This window comes from Triticum urartu, chromosome 7, assembly GCF_003073215.2.
Source record: "Triticum urartu cultivar G1812 chromosome 7, Tu2.1, whole genome shotgun sequence".
Taxonomy (NCBI): Eukaryota; Viridiplantae; Streptophyta; class Magnoliopsida; order Poales; family Poaceae; genus Triticum; species Triticum urartu.
The window spans coordinates 711,884,527-711,902,598 of NC_053028.1; the positions used below are offsets into that span (position 1 = coordinate 711,884,527).

Below are 18,072 nucleotides of genomic sequence, written 5' to 3' on the forward strand. Positions count from 1 at the left end.
TTTTTTTGAATATTGTGAATATTTTCTACAAATTCACAAACATTTTGAGAAACTGCGAACATCTTTCTGAATTGGCAAACCATTTTACTGAAACTTGTGAACATTTTTCTCATTTTTTTCGAAACATTAAAAAAAGATGAACATGAACAGTGTTTGGATACGCATACATATTTTTGGAATATTCGAACATTTTTTCCTCAACATTTTTTATGAAATCGTGAACAGTGTTTGAATACGCGTACATATTTTCTAATTCATGATTTTTCGAATTCATGAACTACTTTTGAATTTCTTGAACAATTTAGAACTATGTTAACATTTTTTGAAATCACGATTTTTTTTAATCCATTAACATTTAAGATTGCTTGAACATTTTTTCATAATTCACAATTTTTAAAAATTTGAGAAGCTATTTAATCCTGAATTATTTTAACAAAGAAAAAAACAAAAACAGAAAAAAAATGGAAAAATGAAAAGAAAAATAGGGCACGTAGGGGCCCACAAATGGGCTAACCCAAACTTGTGCGCCGGGGGGAAGGGAGAGTGCGCGTTTTGCACAATCCTTGACCCACACCGCACCAAATTAATAGTGTGTCCCGCCATTGGCATGGGCCTCTCCTCACGCGCCCCCTCCCCAATCTCAAGGGGGCTGGTCGCAGCGAGAGTTCCCGTGCCCAAGAAAGCAAGTGCTCGGCGACAAGCCCCCGAGCACCTCCTAAGTTCGCTCAATGGATCTCTGATCATGATGGCACCAAGTCTGCTTCTCCGTGTACCCGGGGACCCCGTCTCCATTCCCGCCGACAGAAAGATTCCAACAAGTGATGTATATATGGATGTTGTCCAGATGAATTTCCCCTTTTTATCCAAACCACAGATGAAAATTAATAGACATATTTACGGAGCTTTAAGCTATAATTTGTTTTCTAAACGTTTTTGAAGGTTAAAGCGACAATTCTCCAATCCATGGAGATGAATGGCTTCGTAGAGCTCAGTGCCCCACTCATTGGTGACTGGTCGCCCTAATTTTCTAAACGTTTTTGAAGGTTAAAGTGACAATTTTCCGATCCATGAAATGATAGACATATTTGTAGGTAGATGTATATAGAATTAGGGGAGTGATATTTTTTTCCAAACGTTTTTTGAAGCTTAAAGCGACAGTTTTGAATCCATGGAGCTAAATAAAATGGCTTGGTAGAGCTCACTATCCCACTCACTCGTCACTCCCACTGCCCCGAACCCCAACCCTAACCCTCAATCCCCTTCCTCCACCCCAGCCGCCATGGCCACGCAGCCGCCGCCGACCATTCCCGACGAGCTCCTGGAGGAGATCTTCATCCGCCTGCCCACCCCGGACGCGCTCGCCCGCGCCTCCGCCGCCTGCACCTCCTTCCGCCGGGTCATCAAAGGCCGCGCCTTCCGCACGCTGCATCGCCCTCCCCTCCTCGGCTTCATGGACGCGGGCGGATTCCACCCCGCCCAGGCGCCGCACCCCTCCGCCCCGCTCGCCCCCTGCGGAGCCGACTTCTCCTTCGTCCCGGCCGTCGTTTCTTCTTCGTCCTACTATGTCCCGCCGGGCGCCCAAGAAGACGACGGGGAAGGCCCACGCTGGCGCCCCTGCGACGTCCGCGACGGCCGCGTCCTCCTCGATTGGAGATCCTTCTACCCCCGTTCCGTCCACATGTGGAGCTACCGCCAAGACTGTGCCCGCCGTCAGGTAAGCATCCTCATGGACTCCAGTGAGCTCGGTGACGAAGAACGCTGTGACCGCCCGACGTGGACCAAACAGGAGCGGTGCAACGCTGCCGACTTCCACCTCGCCGTCTGTGACCCGCTGTCCAGCAAATACGTCTTGCTTCCAACCATACCTGAGGACCTCGCCGCCCAACCGCAGGATCGCCTCCATGGATTCGAGCCCGTGCTTGCTCCCAACACCAGGGACGACGGCGAGGAAGATCCCTTCAAGGTGATATGCATAGCAAGATACATGACGAAGCTTGTCCTCTTTGTGCTCCCGGCCACAACTATGCAATGGTCTATGCTCGAGCCTCCCACCTCACCTTCGTTGGAACGCATGTCCTGTTTTGACTGCGTGCGCTGCTGCTTCTACTGGACACGGCCTTATGGATGGAGTGACCATTTGATGGTGCTGGACACACGCACTTTGAGGTTTTCCACTGTCGACCTTCTCACCGGCTACCATCTGGAGCTCAGCGATCTGCCTGACGAGTGCTTTGCCCATCGTCACGCAAATGCCGTTGTGATGGGCCGAGAAGGAGTCCTTGAGATGTTTTCCCTTGTCGGTCAACATGGATCCTTTGCCCTCTACCATACCTCTCTGAAGAATAGTTCGCAGCAGTGGAAGCTAGAGAAGATCATACAGCTTCCTGGGCAGTATCATTCCATTTGCACAATGCGTGCAGCCGAGGGATTCTTGTTCTTCCGAGGCGCTCCGGAAGGTATTCATGTTGGGAATGTGGATTGTTACTCAATGGAGGTCAAGACTTATGAAATTACCGAAGTCTTCACAAAGATGGAGAATACCTTCAATCCCAGACGTGCCCTCCCATACTTTAGCTTCCCACCGTTGTTATCAGAACCAACTATATGATCAACCGGTAAGCCTGATTATTTTATTTTATATTGCCATTGGGTGCAGGCTATGCTTGCTCTATTCGCATGGTTATATAGAGAATTAGTTATTGTTTTATTGGGCCTGGCTACCTTGTGAAACTAGCTAGGAGAGGTGGCCAATCGATGGTTTTATAAGCTGATATCTGAGTACTCTTTATTTGCCTTGTTGTGTTTTCAAGAGCATAGAGTTCACATGTCATGGTCTGCTATTTTTTATTTATCTTGCTTCACTGCAATAAGATGGCTATAGGATTATTGCGCCTTTGTTCTTAAGCTATATTTTACCCTATAATTTTTTAGATAGGAAAGATTCCCATTGCATCAACTGCAGTTGCTTCAAAGTTCTACTCCCATGGTTATATAGAAAGTTAATTATGTAGAAGTGCATGCTCTAGCCAATGCAACCAAAAGACCAATCTTATGGAAGAGACTAGGCAACACATTATACGTCAACACTCCCCCTCACGTGTGGCTCCCTCAGGCCTAAACGTGGACCGAAAGTGGGCTGCAATTTAATTGCGCCAGCCGGGTCTTGAACTCAAGACCTCCTGGCTCTGATACCATGTAGAAGTGCATGCTCTAGCCAATGCAACCAAAAGACCGATCTTATGGAAGAGACTAGGCAACACATTATACGTCAACAGTTCTATTGGGCTTGACTACCTTGTCACCCTGCTAGGATAAGTAGTCAATTCATGGTTTGATTCTGCATGCATGTTTAACTCCCATGTATGTGATTGAAAATGCTAACTGAAAAGAAAGATTGGACACTAGTTTCGACAGCTAGTTTTTGTTGCTCCATATCTTAGGAGAGAAAATGGCATTCACGCTTGCATCTCTACGCAAATCTGTCTTTACATAGGAGTACATTGTTAGTCATACTTAGCACTTACTACACATTATTCACTCAGTTGAAAGGATGTTCAAAACAAGAATGTTGCATAACCTGTAAGTTGATGTTTGAAGGTTCTGAATCTAATATTTGTGAACACTCCTTATTTACCATGTTCTGTTTCCAAGAAAAGATAGGATTCACCTATTATGGTCTGCCGATTTTTGTGTATATTGCTTCCAAACTGCAAAATGAGCAGCGGGTGCACCTTTGTTCTTAAGCTATGGTGTGCTCCGCGGTTTAGCACATTCCTCCTTCCTAAGAAGTTGGGATAGGGAAATTTCCCATTGCATCAACTGCAGTTGCTTCAGTTTTCTAACTAAGTACATTTATGCAGATCTGAGCTCGCTTGCTAGTCATTTTGATCTTGCTTGGGCGATCTACGCCTGTGGGGTTGGATGGCGGATGTTCAAGATTGTGCTGATGTGGTTTGATATGTCTGTATTAGTATGAATGTAAGCAGGATATGCTATCAGCAAGGACCAACACTGAGGTCTAAGACTCCGGTTTATATTATGTACTGATGTTTGTGTTGGAAGACTTCGCTTTATGTCCCCCTTTTTAATCCATGTCCTTAGTCTAGATGAACTAGCTTTTATTTGCATGAGCGAATGAGTTCATCTGTAACCCCTTCCAGTTTTCTGGATGATTGAGTTTATCATGCACTCAGCATAGATGTTTTGTGCAAATGAGGACTGGCTGTAATAGAGATGGATATCATACATACATCAACTTCCAGAGCTTCAGGTTTCGCAAAGATGTGGTCCTCTCTCAAACTTCAGGTTTCTCTACCTTGTTCTAAATTTTCTAGACTTGTGCCTAGGTGGTTCAGGATCCTCCATGCACCTAGGTGACAGTTTCGTTATCAGGCTGTGACTGGGATGCGCGACCCTCGGCTGCTGCCGCCCTCTCAAGCGCCTTGAGCCGGTTAGCCTCCATGTGTGCCTTCTGCTCCTCTGTCTGCTCTGACTTTGCTTTGCTTGCTGCCACCATCATCACCTCCATCTTGATAATTCTTCGCGCCTCTTGGAGGCATGGGTTCTGCAGCTAGGTTGGTATTTGTATGTGGATAGATGTGGTATAAGTTGGGAACTTATGACTAGTACATGAAAATTTCCAGGGGTATTGTTGTGAGGTGGATGTGGACTACCAAAATGAGTTAGTTTCTGAGCACATATGAATGCCCTGTATTTGCCAGTTCGGAGCAATTTTTTGCTTATCTGCTCCTAATCTGGTACCGAAGCAAGTGATTTTTCCCAAGGGTAGTTTCTGAATCTAAACTGTCCTATAATCCCTTCCTGTTTCGATTGCTTTTTGTCAAAATACTGACTAATTATGTTTGTGGCTAGGCAATGGCATTGTTGATGGCCTAGTGGGCATTGTGAAAGGTACCTTCATAAGCTTATGGGCCTTTTTTTCTCTGTCCATCTTGCTCTCTACTCCCTCTGATCCATATTAACTGTCGCCGATTTAGTATAGCGACAATTTGTACTAAATCAGCGACAATTTGTATGGATCGGAGGGAGTAATAACTACTACTTGTATCGATCTATTGTAAGTCTGTCAATGACATATTCATGGCATGGGTATTGCTGTGAAGTGGACAAGCATGATATTTTGTGGATTACCAAAAGGAGTTAGTGCTGTCCATTTTACATGATCGAGTCCCGATCAATGCTTACGAAGATCGTGTGGTTGTTTATTTGTCAGACTGATGTTTAACTCTACTGACATGTATACAAATGGTAAAAAGAATAAGGGCAAAAATTCTACCATATGTAAAAATGGTCAAAATGAAAAAAAAATGGGGGCATTACGAGAATTGAACTCAGGACCTCTCGCACCCTAAGCGAGAATCATACCACCAGACCAAATGCCCTTTCATGCTAGAAAATCCTTTCAAGTTCTTGTATCATCACATCGATCATTCGATCCCATGGGCACCGGAACGAGATAGCTACATGCACCGGAGCGAGAATGGATGGCACGACGAAGTTTTTGTTTCTTTTGGATGGAGCGAGCTAGCTACATACCTCATCCAGGAGCTTAAACAAGTGGAAAACTTACTAATTATATCACGGAGAAGAGACGAATGAGCTACACGGCTGCTCGCACGATGAGCTGCATGGCATAGCGTGTCTCTGCCGGTTATTCTATCTGCCTGAACTTTGAAATGAACCGACACTGCAAAATTTTCATTTCATAAAGCCATGGAGCAGAGGGAGCAGGCGCCGGAGGCACTGCACAATGCGTCAGCGACAAATAACGTAGTTCTGATCTACAATTACATCAGTCAATGGCTTCTTGTTCCTCGTGGCCATTTGGCATTGATAGTTCGCTCTGAACTGACCAAAACATGTTGGTTGTTTCTCATCAGAATGTTCTCTGAGCTGAGCAAGGCCAGACGTGCTTCGATGGCTTCCTCAGCTTCCACCAGGAGGCAGTGCAAGCCGTGCCACGACACTGTTTTTGATGTAGCACGCCGTGACCCCTGCCGGCCGCTCCATCCAGCGTAGCACCAGCATCTCAGCCTCGGCTAATCCTGTCACCACGCCAAGCGGCTCGGCTCAGGTAGGGACAGTGTGGCTGGGAGCCGCCATTTGCCGGCCACCGGCGTTGGAGGGGGTGGCTGGATGTCCCGATGTCAGGGGAGAAGTGAGGAGAGAGACAGGGTTGGGCGTGGACGTCCGGTTCGTCTGCTCAAAAAACCAGACACCAAACTAGGACTTAAAAGAAAAAACTGACTATATGGCACAAAATTGAAATAAAATGCAATGGGATAATATTGTGGCACAACTCTGATCAATTGGGGCAAAACTTAAGAATTCTCTCAAAATGGGGTAAAATCTGATACAAAAGCTGAACTTGAGGGTGAAAAGTACTAGAGTTTACTTAAAATTTTATGCTAGAAGGGTTCTAGAATAGAACAAAATTGAAGGTTGGGCTGCGAGAATAAGGTGGGTAGGAGGCCACTTATTTTTGCGGGCCACCCATAAGCACCAAAAAAATGGCCCTAATTTTCTGTCCTTTTAAATTTATCAAACGTCTTTTATTTTTGCGAGGGGAATTTTCAATCTATTCCTCAACTGTCGAGGTAGTACAAAGAACACCAGAAGAAAAAATATATATTTAGGTCTGTAGACCACATAGTGACAACTACTAGCACTGAAGCAAGCCAAAGGTGTGGCGCCGTCTTCGCCCCTCCCTCATCGGAGCCGGACAAACGTTGTTGTAGTAGATAGTCGGGAAGTCGTCGTGCTAAGGCCCCATAGGACCAGCACACCAGAACAGCCACCGCTGCCGATGGAGAGAAGCGTCGCTCAGAAGGATCCAAACTGTAGACACACGATCACATACGAACGAAGACATGATCCACGTGGATTCACCGAAGACAAATGTTGACCGAATCCTGCGAGATCTGTCGGAGATAAACCTCCACACGCCCTTCGACGATGCTAAAAATACCACCGGGACGGGATTAGGCGGGAGAACCTTATTCCATTTTCAGAGAGCCGCCGCCGCGTCACCTCTCTGAGCAAGAAACAAATCCTAACAAAACTCAAAGAGAAAAGTATATTTTTGGTCCATGAAGTTCCAAAAAAGTATAGACGTGGTCCCTCAAGAATTTTTGGTATACATTTTGTCCTTCAAGTCTCAAAATCAAATAATTTTGGTCCAAAACCAGATTTTGAGCACGTTGATCGGGATTTGGCCGGGTTTGACCACATTGACCATGTTTGACCGATTTTTAGAGAAAAGGCGCCGGTCGAGCCCGAGAAGAGGTCGAACCTAGCCCGACTTGGAATTAACAAAGCCATCAACCGGCCAGGATTACAAAAAGGCACCATGATACAAATGAAATGCAAAGCAAAGCAGAAGGAAGATACAAGGCACTAGGTAGAACACCACAATGGCAACAACAAACACACTCATGCCGACGACCAGCACTACGCCTACACCAACTAGCCCACTAAGAACACGAAAGGAGGGCCACACCGGGCAAGCATCGAGCACCGGCTGCATCCACAGGCCAAACATGGGCAACACTTGAGATGTCTCCACCGTCGCAAAGGACCACTACCCTTTCACCCAGGCTCGATGAGTGCCGCACCGGCGAACGTCAGAGTGGCTACCACAAAACCCAACTCAAGGTGTCCAGCTGCCATATGAGAAGCAAACAGAGCTGACCAACAGACCACAGAGGACCAACCCGGCGAGCACCAAACCGGCAGAGGCAGCACAGAGCACATGACACGAGCTATCGAAGGAAGGCGCACAACCTTGGAGAAGACCGAAGATGGCAACACTATGCACCGGGCGAAGCCGAGCAAGAGGTAGCAGGAAGACCAGGCCGTCATGCTTCGGAGCCAAGCCAATAGCCACACCACCCCCAAGAGCAAATCTCAGTCGCCGCCTTCAAGAAGGAGCACGGCACCGAGGTGTCGTCGATGCCCAGATCAGGGGAGTGCTGACTTTCACCGAAGCTCAAGGGGGGGGGGGGGCGGAAGGGGGGGGAACCACCCCAAAGCCTCCAAGAAGGGGATCAGCGCCAAAGGCGTCGACTTTGGGGGGCCGCCGCACCGGCCAGGGGTTTCCCCCGGATCCTTGCCCAAACGCCACATCCGGCTAGCATTCACCAAGAAACGGCAACCGCAGCCGCCGGGGACCGGCGTTGGCACGGAACAGAGCAGATCGGGCGGCACCGAAGCTTCTCCAAGGTGGTCCGGCAGCCAGCGAGGCGCCACCGCAGCACCGACGTCTGCAACCACCACGCTGCCCACACCAACCCGCACGGAACAAAGCTCAGGTTTGACCGATGAACAGTAGATTCAAAAAGATAGCAAACAAATTCTAAAAAAATCTGAATTTTCTTGACAACCAACATGCTTGGGCACGCGAGGTGCATGCAAATTTTGGTGTTCAAATAACATCCGTGGAGCACTAGCAAAAAAAACAAATCTTGGCTTTTTTTGTGAGCCCAAATTTGTTTTCTTTTGCCACGAGCTCCTCGAATGTCACAACACCACACAAATTTTCACGCACCTAGCGCACCCAAGCATCTTGGTTGCCACAAAAATTTCAGCTTTTTTAGAATTATTTTTGCTACTTTTTTCGAATTTACCTTTCATCGATCAAATCTGGTAAACATGGTCAAACCTGGTCAAATGTGATCAAACCTGGTCAACATGCTTAAAATCTGATTTTGGATCAAGCTTATCCGGTACCAAAAAATCTTGAGGGAGCAAGTCTATACTTTTGAGAAATTTGAGGGACCAAAACATACTTTTCTCAAACTGGAAAAATGAAATAAAATTATTTTATAGGCTATGCAATCTGAATACAGAATTACCTATGGCTACTTATGTTTTTTTAGATACGGGCACGTTCTAACTTTGTTTGCTTTGACATACAAGGAATGTGTGTGCTTGAGATAATTTCCAGATCGTATTTTTGTCCTGCATACATTGTGCTGGGGTCCCATCTGTATGCACGTGTACATAGTAATACAGCTAGAGTACATAACAGTTGAAAATTGAAGAGAACTAATTGAGGTGGAAAGCTGAGCTTGAACCAACTGGAACTGCCAAATGATGATAGACTCAATTGTCACCTTTATAAGCTTATTTAAATTAACAGCTTATTCAGATCTGGATTTCTCTTTTTTGTTTCTCAATGTACATTTCAATTTTGGACCTGAAATTTTTAAGGGATGTAATGACGTTCCTTGTGAACATTCTCATTTTTTTTCGGAATTGTTTGAAAAATCTAAAAATGTTTGTTGACATTCTAGCACTGGGAGTATCTTAAGGTTGGGAGCACTAGATATTTTCCGAGTGATTCGTATGGCATTTACCCTATTTTTCGAGGTTGCCTGAAAGTAGTAGCTGCATACACCTGTTCAAACAGCTAGATAAGTTCAGAAACTATATATGCTTTGGCACGAGACATTAATAATATTGTTGGTCATTCTGTGTTGCTGGACGGATTAATTACTGCCACACGATCGAGTCCCGATGGATGGGCGACGTGCTTATGAAGATAGATCGCGTGGTCGTTTATTTATCAGACAGATGTTTAACCCTGGCTGAAGTCAAAGTGTGACTTGATGAGACGATGATGAACTATTTACAATTGAGGCATGCAGCCAAGCCGCCTGTGTTTTTTCGTGGGAGATTGCAGCGGGTAAACTAAGCTCCAACGACGAAGGCGATTCCGTCATTGGACTCCGTGACAAAAGAATACGGAATACTCCATCCATTTCAAAATAAGTGTCTCAATTTTATATTAATTTTAGTATAAAGTTGTATTAAAATCAAGATACTTATTTTGGGATGGAGGGAGTAGTATATATCCGTGAATGCAATGCTACTTGTCACAGATTGATTTTTGATGATATCTAATTCGCTAGCTACATGAAAGAAATCCTGCTATACCTGTAAAAACGGTAAAAAGAAAGAAAAAAGAAATTCTGCTATACATGTAAAAATGGTAAAAAAAGAATAAAGAGGGGCATTCCGAGAATTGAACTCGGGACCTCTCGCACCCTAAGCGAGAATCATACCACTAGACCAAATGCCCTTGGATGTTCGAATTTTCTATAAATTACCATAACAACAGAGTACAGGTTGACTTTTAAAAAGAACAATACGCGTTGTAGTTTGGAACAGAGGAAGTAGATAGTAGCTAGATTCAGAAACTATATATGCTTTGGCACTAGACATTAATTATATCGCTAGCTGGCCAGATAAATTACATACTGCCACACGGTCGATCGTTTCTTTTTTCTTTTTTTGCGGGGACACACGTACTGTCCATCGTTTCTTATCAGACCGATGTTTAACTTGTTGTAAGTGAAAGTGTGTATCGATGAGACGGTGATGAGGTATGTATAGATGATGGGAAAAAGGCTATTGTAAAGGGCAATTTTGTGTGGGAGCTAGCTATCTTGAGAGGCCGATCCCAGTCACATATGTGTATATGTGGGTACGTGTGGTGTACACGTTGCTCTCACTCAAGCGTCGCTGCTGCAAAAAGAAGCTGTAGATTGATTCTGTGTTCGTGGGAGAAACTAAGCTCTAACAAAGAAGACGATTCCACCATCATTGGACAGGAGCACAAGGATTGTGAAAAAAGGAAAAACGGCTCTAACTAGTAATGTCTCTCTGAATGCATTGGAGTAAATAGCGGAAAACAATCACAATTGAAGTTAGGATTCTACAAAAAGAACCAGGTTACAAAAATCTAACTTAGTTTGGCAACACAGTTTTTAGAAAATCGTGGTAATTGATAACCAGAGTGTTTTGATGTGTGGGCAAGGAATACTACAATTTCTTTAAACCATGGTTTTTCTCAGTTTTACCAAAACTACCGAGGTGTTTGGCTGATGTTCTTATACAGTACTCCCTCTGTAAACTAATATAAGAGCTTTTAGATCACTAAAATAGTGATCTAAACACTCTTATATTAGTTTACGGAGGGAGTACTATATTTTTAACGGATTGTAAGGCTGGATAACATATGTAACTAACTGGGCTAACAGACGCCTGATGCATGCAGCCGCCATGCAGAAGGTCAGCGAGCCCGCACCTATGTAGGAGACTGACTTATCACTTATATGTGCACTTCACATACTGTAGCACCTTTTGTTTGGTCAAATTCCTAACTTCCCACCTGGATTCTTATTGAGTGTACTCTGCCTGCTGCTTACGAGTGCAACCCAGCCGGGGCAAAACTCCTTGTGCGTGTATGTGCACCGCTTATAATCAATCGGGTAGCTAGCTAGCCTGCTGCGTACCGACGAATCGATCTACTCCATGATCAATCTTCGCTTGAGGCATGCGCTACTTGCTGGAAAGTAAGTGGGCACCAACGAGTCCATAAAAGCATGCATCTGATCTTCTCTCCACGTAGACAGGAAGGTCAACTGCGCTCTCTTCAAAGATCTCCCCCGCTTCTGTTTAGAAAAAAGAGATCCGTACCTCTTTTTCAATTACGGAGAATGTTGTATGGGGCCATGGTTCATCCGAACCTACGCTCCACGCCATTGATCTTCGGACACCACTTTTCGAGATATGTGCATGACGGGAACAGTTTACGCGACATGGCAAACTAATATGAATGGCGCCAATAGTTTAGTGAAGGTTAGAAGCCCTACATTGCTAAAATAAGCCTACTTGATGCTTACATCATAAATAGTAAAAAATATTGTTGTCTTTTTCCTATATAGGTTGATGTCCTACTAATCATGCAGGCAACACAAAACAAAACAAAACTGTTAGAAAATTATTGTTTGCGACATGACATCAGTACAGATTCTCACAAACATAAATGAATATGTTGTATAATTTGTACAGAAGTTTTACAGTCTGCGAAACAAGTTTGTGAAGGTTCTTCTGGCCTGATATTTTTCAATAGTCCAAGTGAATTCTTATTTTTCTTATATATACAAGCTCAGTTCCGTCAGGACAAAGGAAATGCTGGAGCTTTATTTGGAAGAGCTGGGCTCCTCCCTCGGTTCGAAATTTTGCATGGAGGCTCGCCACTAACTCACTCCCGACCTGGCAGAGAAAGCACAAAATTGGCCTTGAAACTATGAGCTATTGCCCGGTATGTGGGATGGAGGAGGAAGATAACTATCATCCTTTCGTTCGGTGCCAGTTTGGACGAGATCTTTACCTAGCTATGTCTGAAGTGTGGGCAATTCCGGCGCTGGATGGGATGACAAATAATGGAAAAGAGTGGTTGCTTCATGTTTTGGCCCCCCTGAATGAGATTAGCCGGATGATGATTATGAGATTTTCTGGCGATCATGGTTTGTTAGAAATGAAATAGTTCATGGTAAGCCTGCACCCCCTATGGAGGCCTCGATGAGATTTCTTCGAAGTTATGTTGACTCCCTAGTTGGCATCAAGCTAAATCCCCAGGGAGATCCGGCAAAAGGTAAAACCAGTATCATCTATGAAAGACCCGATGTGAAGTCTACTAATGAGCCTATAGAGAGAAGATGGAGGCCTCCGGACATGGGATGGAACAAACTTAATACGGATGGTTCTTTTATCTCCTCTGAAGTAGCCGGAGCTGGAATGATTTTGAGGGATCATCGGGGGGCCATTAATTTTTCAGCTTGCAGGGGGCTGTTTTCATGCCGGGATGCATTGGAAGCGGAGCTATGTGCATGCATGGAGGGTTTTTCCTTGGCTATTCAACGAAGTGATCTCCCGATTGTTGTGGAGATGGATTCTATGAAAGCAGTGACCATGATTACATGTGCGGGCGTCGATCGCTCTGTGTATGCTCCTATTGTGCAGGAGATTAAATACCTGATGGGTCTTAGACAGAGTTGCATTGTTCATATTTCTAGATCCCAGAATAAAGCTAGTCATTCCTTAGCTGTTTTTGCTAGAGATGAAAGTAGGACCATGACCTGGTTAGGGGCGGGTCCGGCCTCATTGTTGGAGGTAGTTGCTGATGATTGTAAGGACATCTTGATTGAGTAATGAAATTTCTTTCCTGCAAAAAAAAATTATGCTCATAGAGACGTGTGCAAAAGTGCTACAGTACCTAGAGACATGTGCCAGCCCATGGAAAAAATACTTCCCACGCAGGCCTAGGGGGTCCTTATAAGCACCAGGATTAACCATGGATCCACACGCGCGCGCGTGTGTGTGTGGGGGGGGGGGGGGGGGGGGGGGGGGGGGGGGGGTACATCCTACGGCGTGGATCGTAGGTTCGGGTGAACCATGGTCCTAAAGATCACCTCTCTTTCAGATACTTCAAAAAAACCATAGTTTCTGGCATACTACAGTTTACGAAACTTCTGTTTTTGTTTCATACAAACAACTCAAAGTATATAATACCAAAGTTTTTTTTTAGAAACCATGGTATTTTCGAAAAACTGCAAAAATACTTTGCAAACAAACGCACCATAGAGTCTATTTTTTTGCCAAAAAGAAAACTATCACTTCGCACTAGTTACCGGTTAGCCTGGAATTGACCCTGATTATGACTGGCCTGGCCCTCCCGTCAGGTCCATACGACCATACAACATCACAAGGTCAACTCTGTTTGGTTGACCATTTAGTTGGAAGCGGGGCCCACATGTCATCATCAACCTCCCCTCTCTCAAGACTTTTCTTTCAAGGATTCTAGATTGCCGGCAGGATTTTCATGACATCTAAGCTAGCTATATGAAAGAAATTATGCTACATGTAGTGTCGCAGGCCTACATGTAAAAGACCTACGGGACAAAAACCTTCTTATCTTAAATCTTACTAACTTATTTAACTAAACATCAATACATCCCTAGCCATCTAGTTATGACTTGGCTTTTGAAAGTTGGGACATCTTTGCATGAGGCCTAAGATGTTGATTGGCCTTTTGGCCTTCCCACCAAATTAGGATCGGATGCATTCCCTTGGCAAGGTGGGCTCGCAACGCCTTGTGAGGAGTCGGATGTGCACGTCCTTGGAAAATGGATGGAAGCTCTGGAGGCGTCTCCGGAGGAGGACCATGGTACTTCTTTAGGAGACCCACATGAAATACATTATGAATGAGAGCACGGGGTGGCAGTTTCAAACGGTAAGCGACAGAGTCAATCTTATCAATGACCTTGTATGGCCAATAGTACTTGGGCGCAAGCTTGCCTTTGGCACCAGAACAAGGAACACAATTGAGCGGCGGTGTTGGGGAACCAAGCCCATTCTTCGATGTCAAAGGAAGAGCGACAAATTAGCCTATCATAGGTGACATTCTGGGCCGTCACTTGGTTCGTCACTTAAGATACGATCTTGCATGACGGAGAAGTGGTACCGTCAAGATTTTAATTTTTTATGACGACGCTTCAATGACGGTGGGGGTGACAGCTGGAAATCGTTGTCAGTACATTTTCTGTGACGAAAAACTGTTTTACGTGACACAAGTGAAACATCGCAAAATATTGCCAATTTTGTAGTGCCAACGCCTATCACAAGTAGCATCCTCCAATATGGAAGTTGCTTCATTTGGCTTGATTTGCAATAATTTTACTTGGTTTCCTTCCGTGTGTGATATTTCCTGTCAAGTAATGAAAAACAGACTTTCTTCTCTTTCCAAGAATTAGCGTTAGAAATAAGCGGAAAGCGATATAATCTGGTGAAAACCTAATGAAAACTAAATAATCATAAATTTTCGAGCCATCACTGGCTTGCCAAGAGGGCGAGGGCGAGGGCAATGTGGTTGAACAGGGTCGTGGAGTCGTTGGGGAGGGACTCGTCGACGTTTGATGGAGGCTTATAGGATGAAGATGTGTTGGAGGAAGACTGAAAACTATAGGGTGCGGTGCTAGAGCTGGCGGCTGTGAGGGTTTCTAATAGAGACATACAGTGGACGATGGATATAACAACTAAAGTACACAACAACACGGACGGGAAACACAAAGGTTCAAATTTATTAGATGAACTCAAACGGGTCAAATAAAGCAGTCGTTCAGTGGCAAATATTGGTCCATTTTTGTCTTTGGACCACAATATCACACATTGGTCATTTTTAGACCAGCCTGTGATAAGAATTCTACCGAGCCCCAAAATTTTTTATCATTGATGCGCCTGCGCCTGAGTAGGCCGGTTGGTGATAAACTCATCACTGACACGTGGTTAGTGGTTCATCAATGATGAGGGGTCAGTGCTTCCGAATCTACAGTAGTGAGATGTTGTCACGGCTTGATATTTTGGAATTGCTCACATGGGCAGCATGTGCATGTGTGTGTTTTCAAAGAGGTGAGTGTATGTGTGTGTTGCCGGATACCTCGCAGTTTTACTATCAAAGCCATTCAACCTTTTGTATATGTTTTCTATGTTCTTTTGTGGCGCACAAAGCATGGCAACTTATCTTGTTTTGTGTATCTCATCTTAGTCAACCACAACTAATCAAACATAGCAACCTTTTGATAGATGAATGGATTCTTTGCTTTTGATAGATGAGTATTTTCTAGTCTCGTTTTTTGGTTAGCCGGTTGGTGAAAGACTTTTTGGCTCTCATCTTAATATAATGAACAATGGCACCTGTCGAAGTCCTATCAAATCCTTGCTGTTGCAACTTGTTAACTAGTGAGAGGCAATCAGAAGCAACTTGGAAAAACTGAACTCCTATGCTTTCAGCAAGCATAAGCGCCTGGCGGATGGCCTCTGCTTCAGCAATTTCATGACATTGTACATGATCAACAACGCCTTGACAAGCAGCATGCATTACCCCTAGATAATTAGGCATGACATAACCATATCCAGCCTTTCCAGTACGAGAGAAGATCGCAGTGTCCACGTTGATCATCATTAGGCTGGTCATAATGGGAGTATCATAAGCGGTATCATGCATGCCAACTAGACTATTTGGATGATGTGGCACACAATTAAATAAAAAAAGAGAAGATGTGGTATCATATCATGATACCGTATCATATTAAATGTTGTACTACTTTGTATCATGCATTGTCATGCATGCCAATTAATAAGGCAACTCAAGATAATTTATGATACTATGCATTACGGAAGTAGTATCATACACTAGTAGCATATGCATGATACTAGTATATGATACTCCCCATTACAACCAGCCTTAGGCCCTTCGGTGGCGGACCCATTTCTCAATTGACATCAAGGTCCGCTGCTTTGGTCACTTAAGAGACTGAGGCGCTTGTTTTACTGCACTTCTTTTTTAATATGATGTTTGAAGCTTCATAAGTGAGTAAAAAAATGTTTTTGTGCTCGTTTTTACTATGGATGTTTCAAGCTGTAACCGTTTGTGCTTGGCGGTAGGGATTTTGTGCTGGGATTGTGTGTTGAAGATAAGGATAGTCCGAACAACCATAATTTCCCCGCACACACGGGCTAGATTTGGGGGAGCTCGGACTGTCTAGATAGTTGAATTTTTTTTGAGCCTGCTCCCACTCATTTGATGTTAGAACACGTTAGTACATATGAGGGAGAAATGAGCTTCGACCTTGAAGACGACTTTAATCATTTGTCTAATTTATTTATATGGATTATAGCCAGTAGCAACATGCGGACGTTCTACTAGTCTTAGTAGTATGAGAGTTAGTGCAATGGGATTTGAGTCTGTTCTTTTTTTATTTTTTTTCTCCGAGCTTTTTTTGTTCCTTCCAGCGATGTGGTTTTTGTGTGCTTATTTTTACTTGCTTCGTACAAACTTAGTGTCTTTATGGGCCTGACCGATAGGAGCAAGGCTTGTGTTCGGCCAATTCATTTGCAAGGCTTGACGGGCTTAGAAGGATGCCATTGTGTCGTGACGTGAAGCATTCCCGCACGAAATGGACACATCACGGGGAAACCATTAACACGTGTATGATATGTCTCGTATCCCGTCATAGGGGGGGGCGGGGGGGGGGGGGGGGGGTCATAAGATTTTCTAGATATTCAATCGCGTTCACAGGTACTAAATAAGGCAATCTTCTTCGTACCTGTCACAATAATCTCTTACCAAATCATGGCGATCCCTCCACTATAAATCCACCCCTCCTCCCTCACCGAAACCATCAACTTTCTTTTCCTTCGCTGGTTTTATCCTCTTGCTAGCAATGGCTCGCAATGTGACCCTCCAGTATATCTCCCATGACTCAACCCGGCGCAATAGATTTAAGAAGCGCCTCAAGGGCCTGATGAAGAAGGCGGACGAACTAGCCGTCCTGTGCGATGCCAAGACCTGCGTACTGGTGTACGACGAGGGCAAGGTGGTGCCGGAGGTGTTCCCTTCCAAGGCCGAGGCGGTGGGTATCCTGAATCAATTCAAAATCACACCGGAGCTGGGGCGGTGCAAGGAGGTGATGAACCAGAAGGGCTTCATCACCAAGCGCATTGACAAGCTTCGGGACCAGGTCGACAAGACCCGCCGCGAGTGCGAGGATGGCGAGATCAGGTCCCTCCTTCACAAAACCATGCATGGCGATCTCTCGGGCCTCGTTGGCCTCAACATCGAGGAGCTCACCAAAGTTGGCTACAAGGTGGACGTGCTTCTCAAGAGCATTATGGAACGCATGGCAAAAATCCATTCCCAGGCGCCGCCGCCAGCTCCATGTGTCACCACCGGCAGCATATACATGGGGTCTCCCGCGTTGTATATGGCACCACCTCAGCAGGAGAGCCAGCTTGACATGGTGAGCTCCGGAGGGGACCTCGACACTCTGGTCTACGGTGGCTACGCCAACACCAACTTCTCTAGCAGTGATATGATGATGCAAATGCATTCCTTTGATATGGGTTTCGGTTCAAGTCCTTTCCCTCCCATGTAAGCCAGGAGGCCAGCTACATGTGCCGATCTCATCTCATTTTTATTTGGTTTTGGTGGTTAGGATGAGACATTCAGTTAATTTCTTGAAATTATTATATCCATATATGTGCGTTGTTGTATTCATGCATCATGTTCTTTGAGCCAAATCATAATTAATTCCAATGTAATTGTTGAAATTGTTATTCCGTTGATCTCTTCCCTAGGTTGTTTGTTTGATCTCTGCTGTTTTGTTGGTCGTAAATCTTGAGTTGCACCTTTTTTGTGCCAGCACC

At 44.8% G+C, this 18,072-nt stretch overlaps 2 protein-coding genes and 1 non-coding gene across 3 annotated transcripts; 2 read left to right on the forward strand and 1 right to left on the reverse strand.

Annotated features, from left to right (window-relative positions):
• The first annotated feature begins 1,279 nt into the window (after positions 1-1,279).
• Positions 1,280-2,608, forward strand: LOC125525969. The gene has a single exon (XM_048690972.1). The coding sequence runs from the start codon at positions 1,280-1,282 to the stop codon at positions 2,606-2,608; it is 1,329 nt and encodes a 442-aa protein (XP_048546929.1).
• Positions 2,609-10,030: 7,422 nt separating this feature from the next.
• On the reverse strand, positions 10,031-10,102 carry TRNAP-AGG. Its single transcript has one exon. It is a non-coding gene; the product is annotated as a tRNA-Pro (tRNA).
• Positions 10,103-17,090: 6,988 nt separating this feature from the next.
• Positions 17,091-17,801, forward strand: LOC125523845 (agamous-like MADS-box protein AGL80). The gene has a single exon (XM_048688912.1). The coding sequence runs from the start codon at positions 17,091-17,093 to the stop codon at positions 17,799-17,801; it is 711 nt and encodes a 236-aa protein (XP_048544869.1).
• Positions 17,802-18,072: the final 271 nt, after the last annotated feature.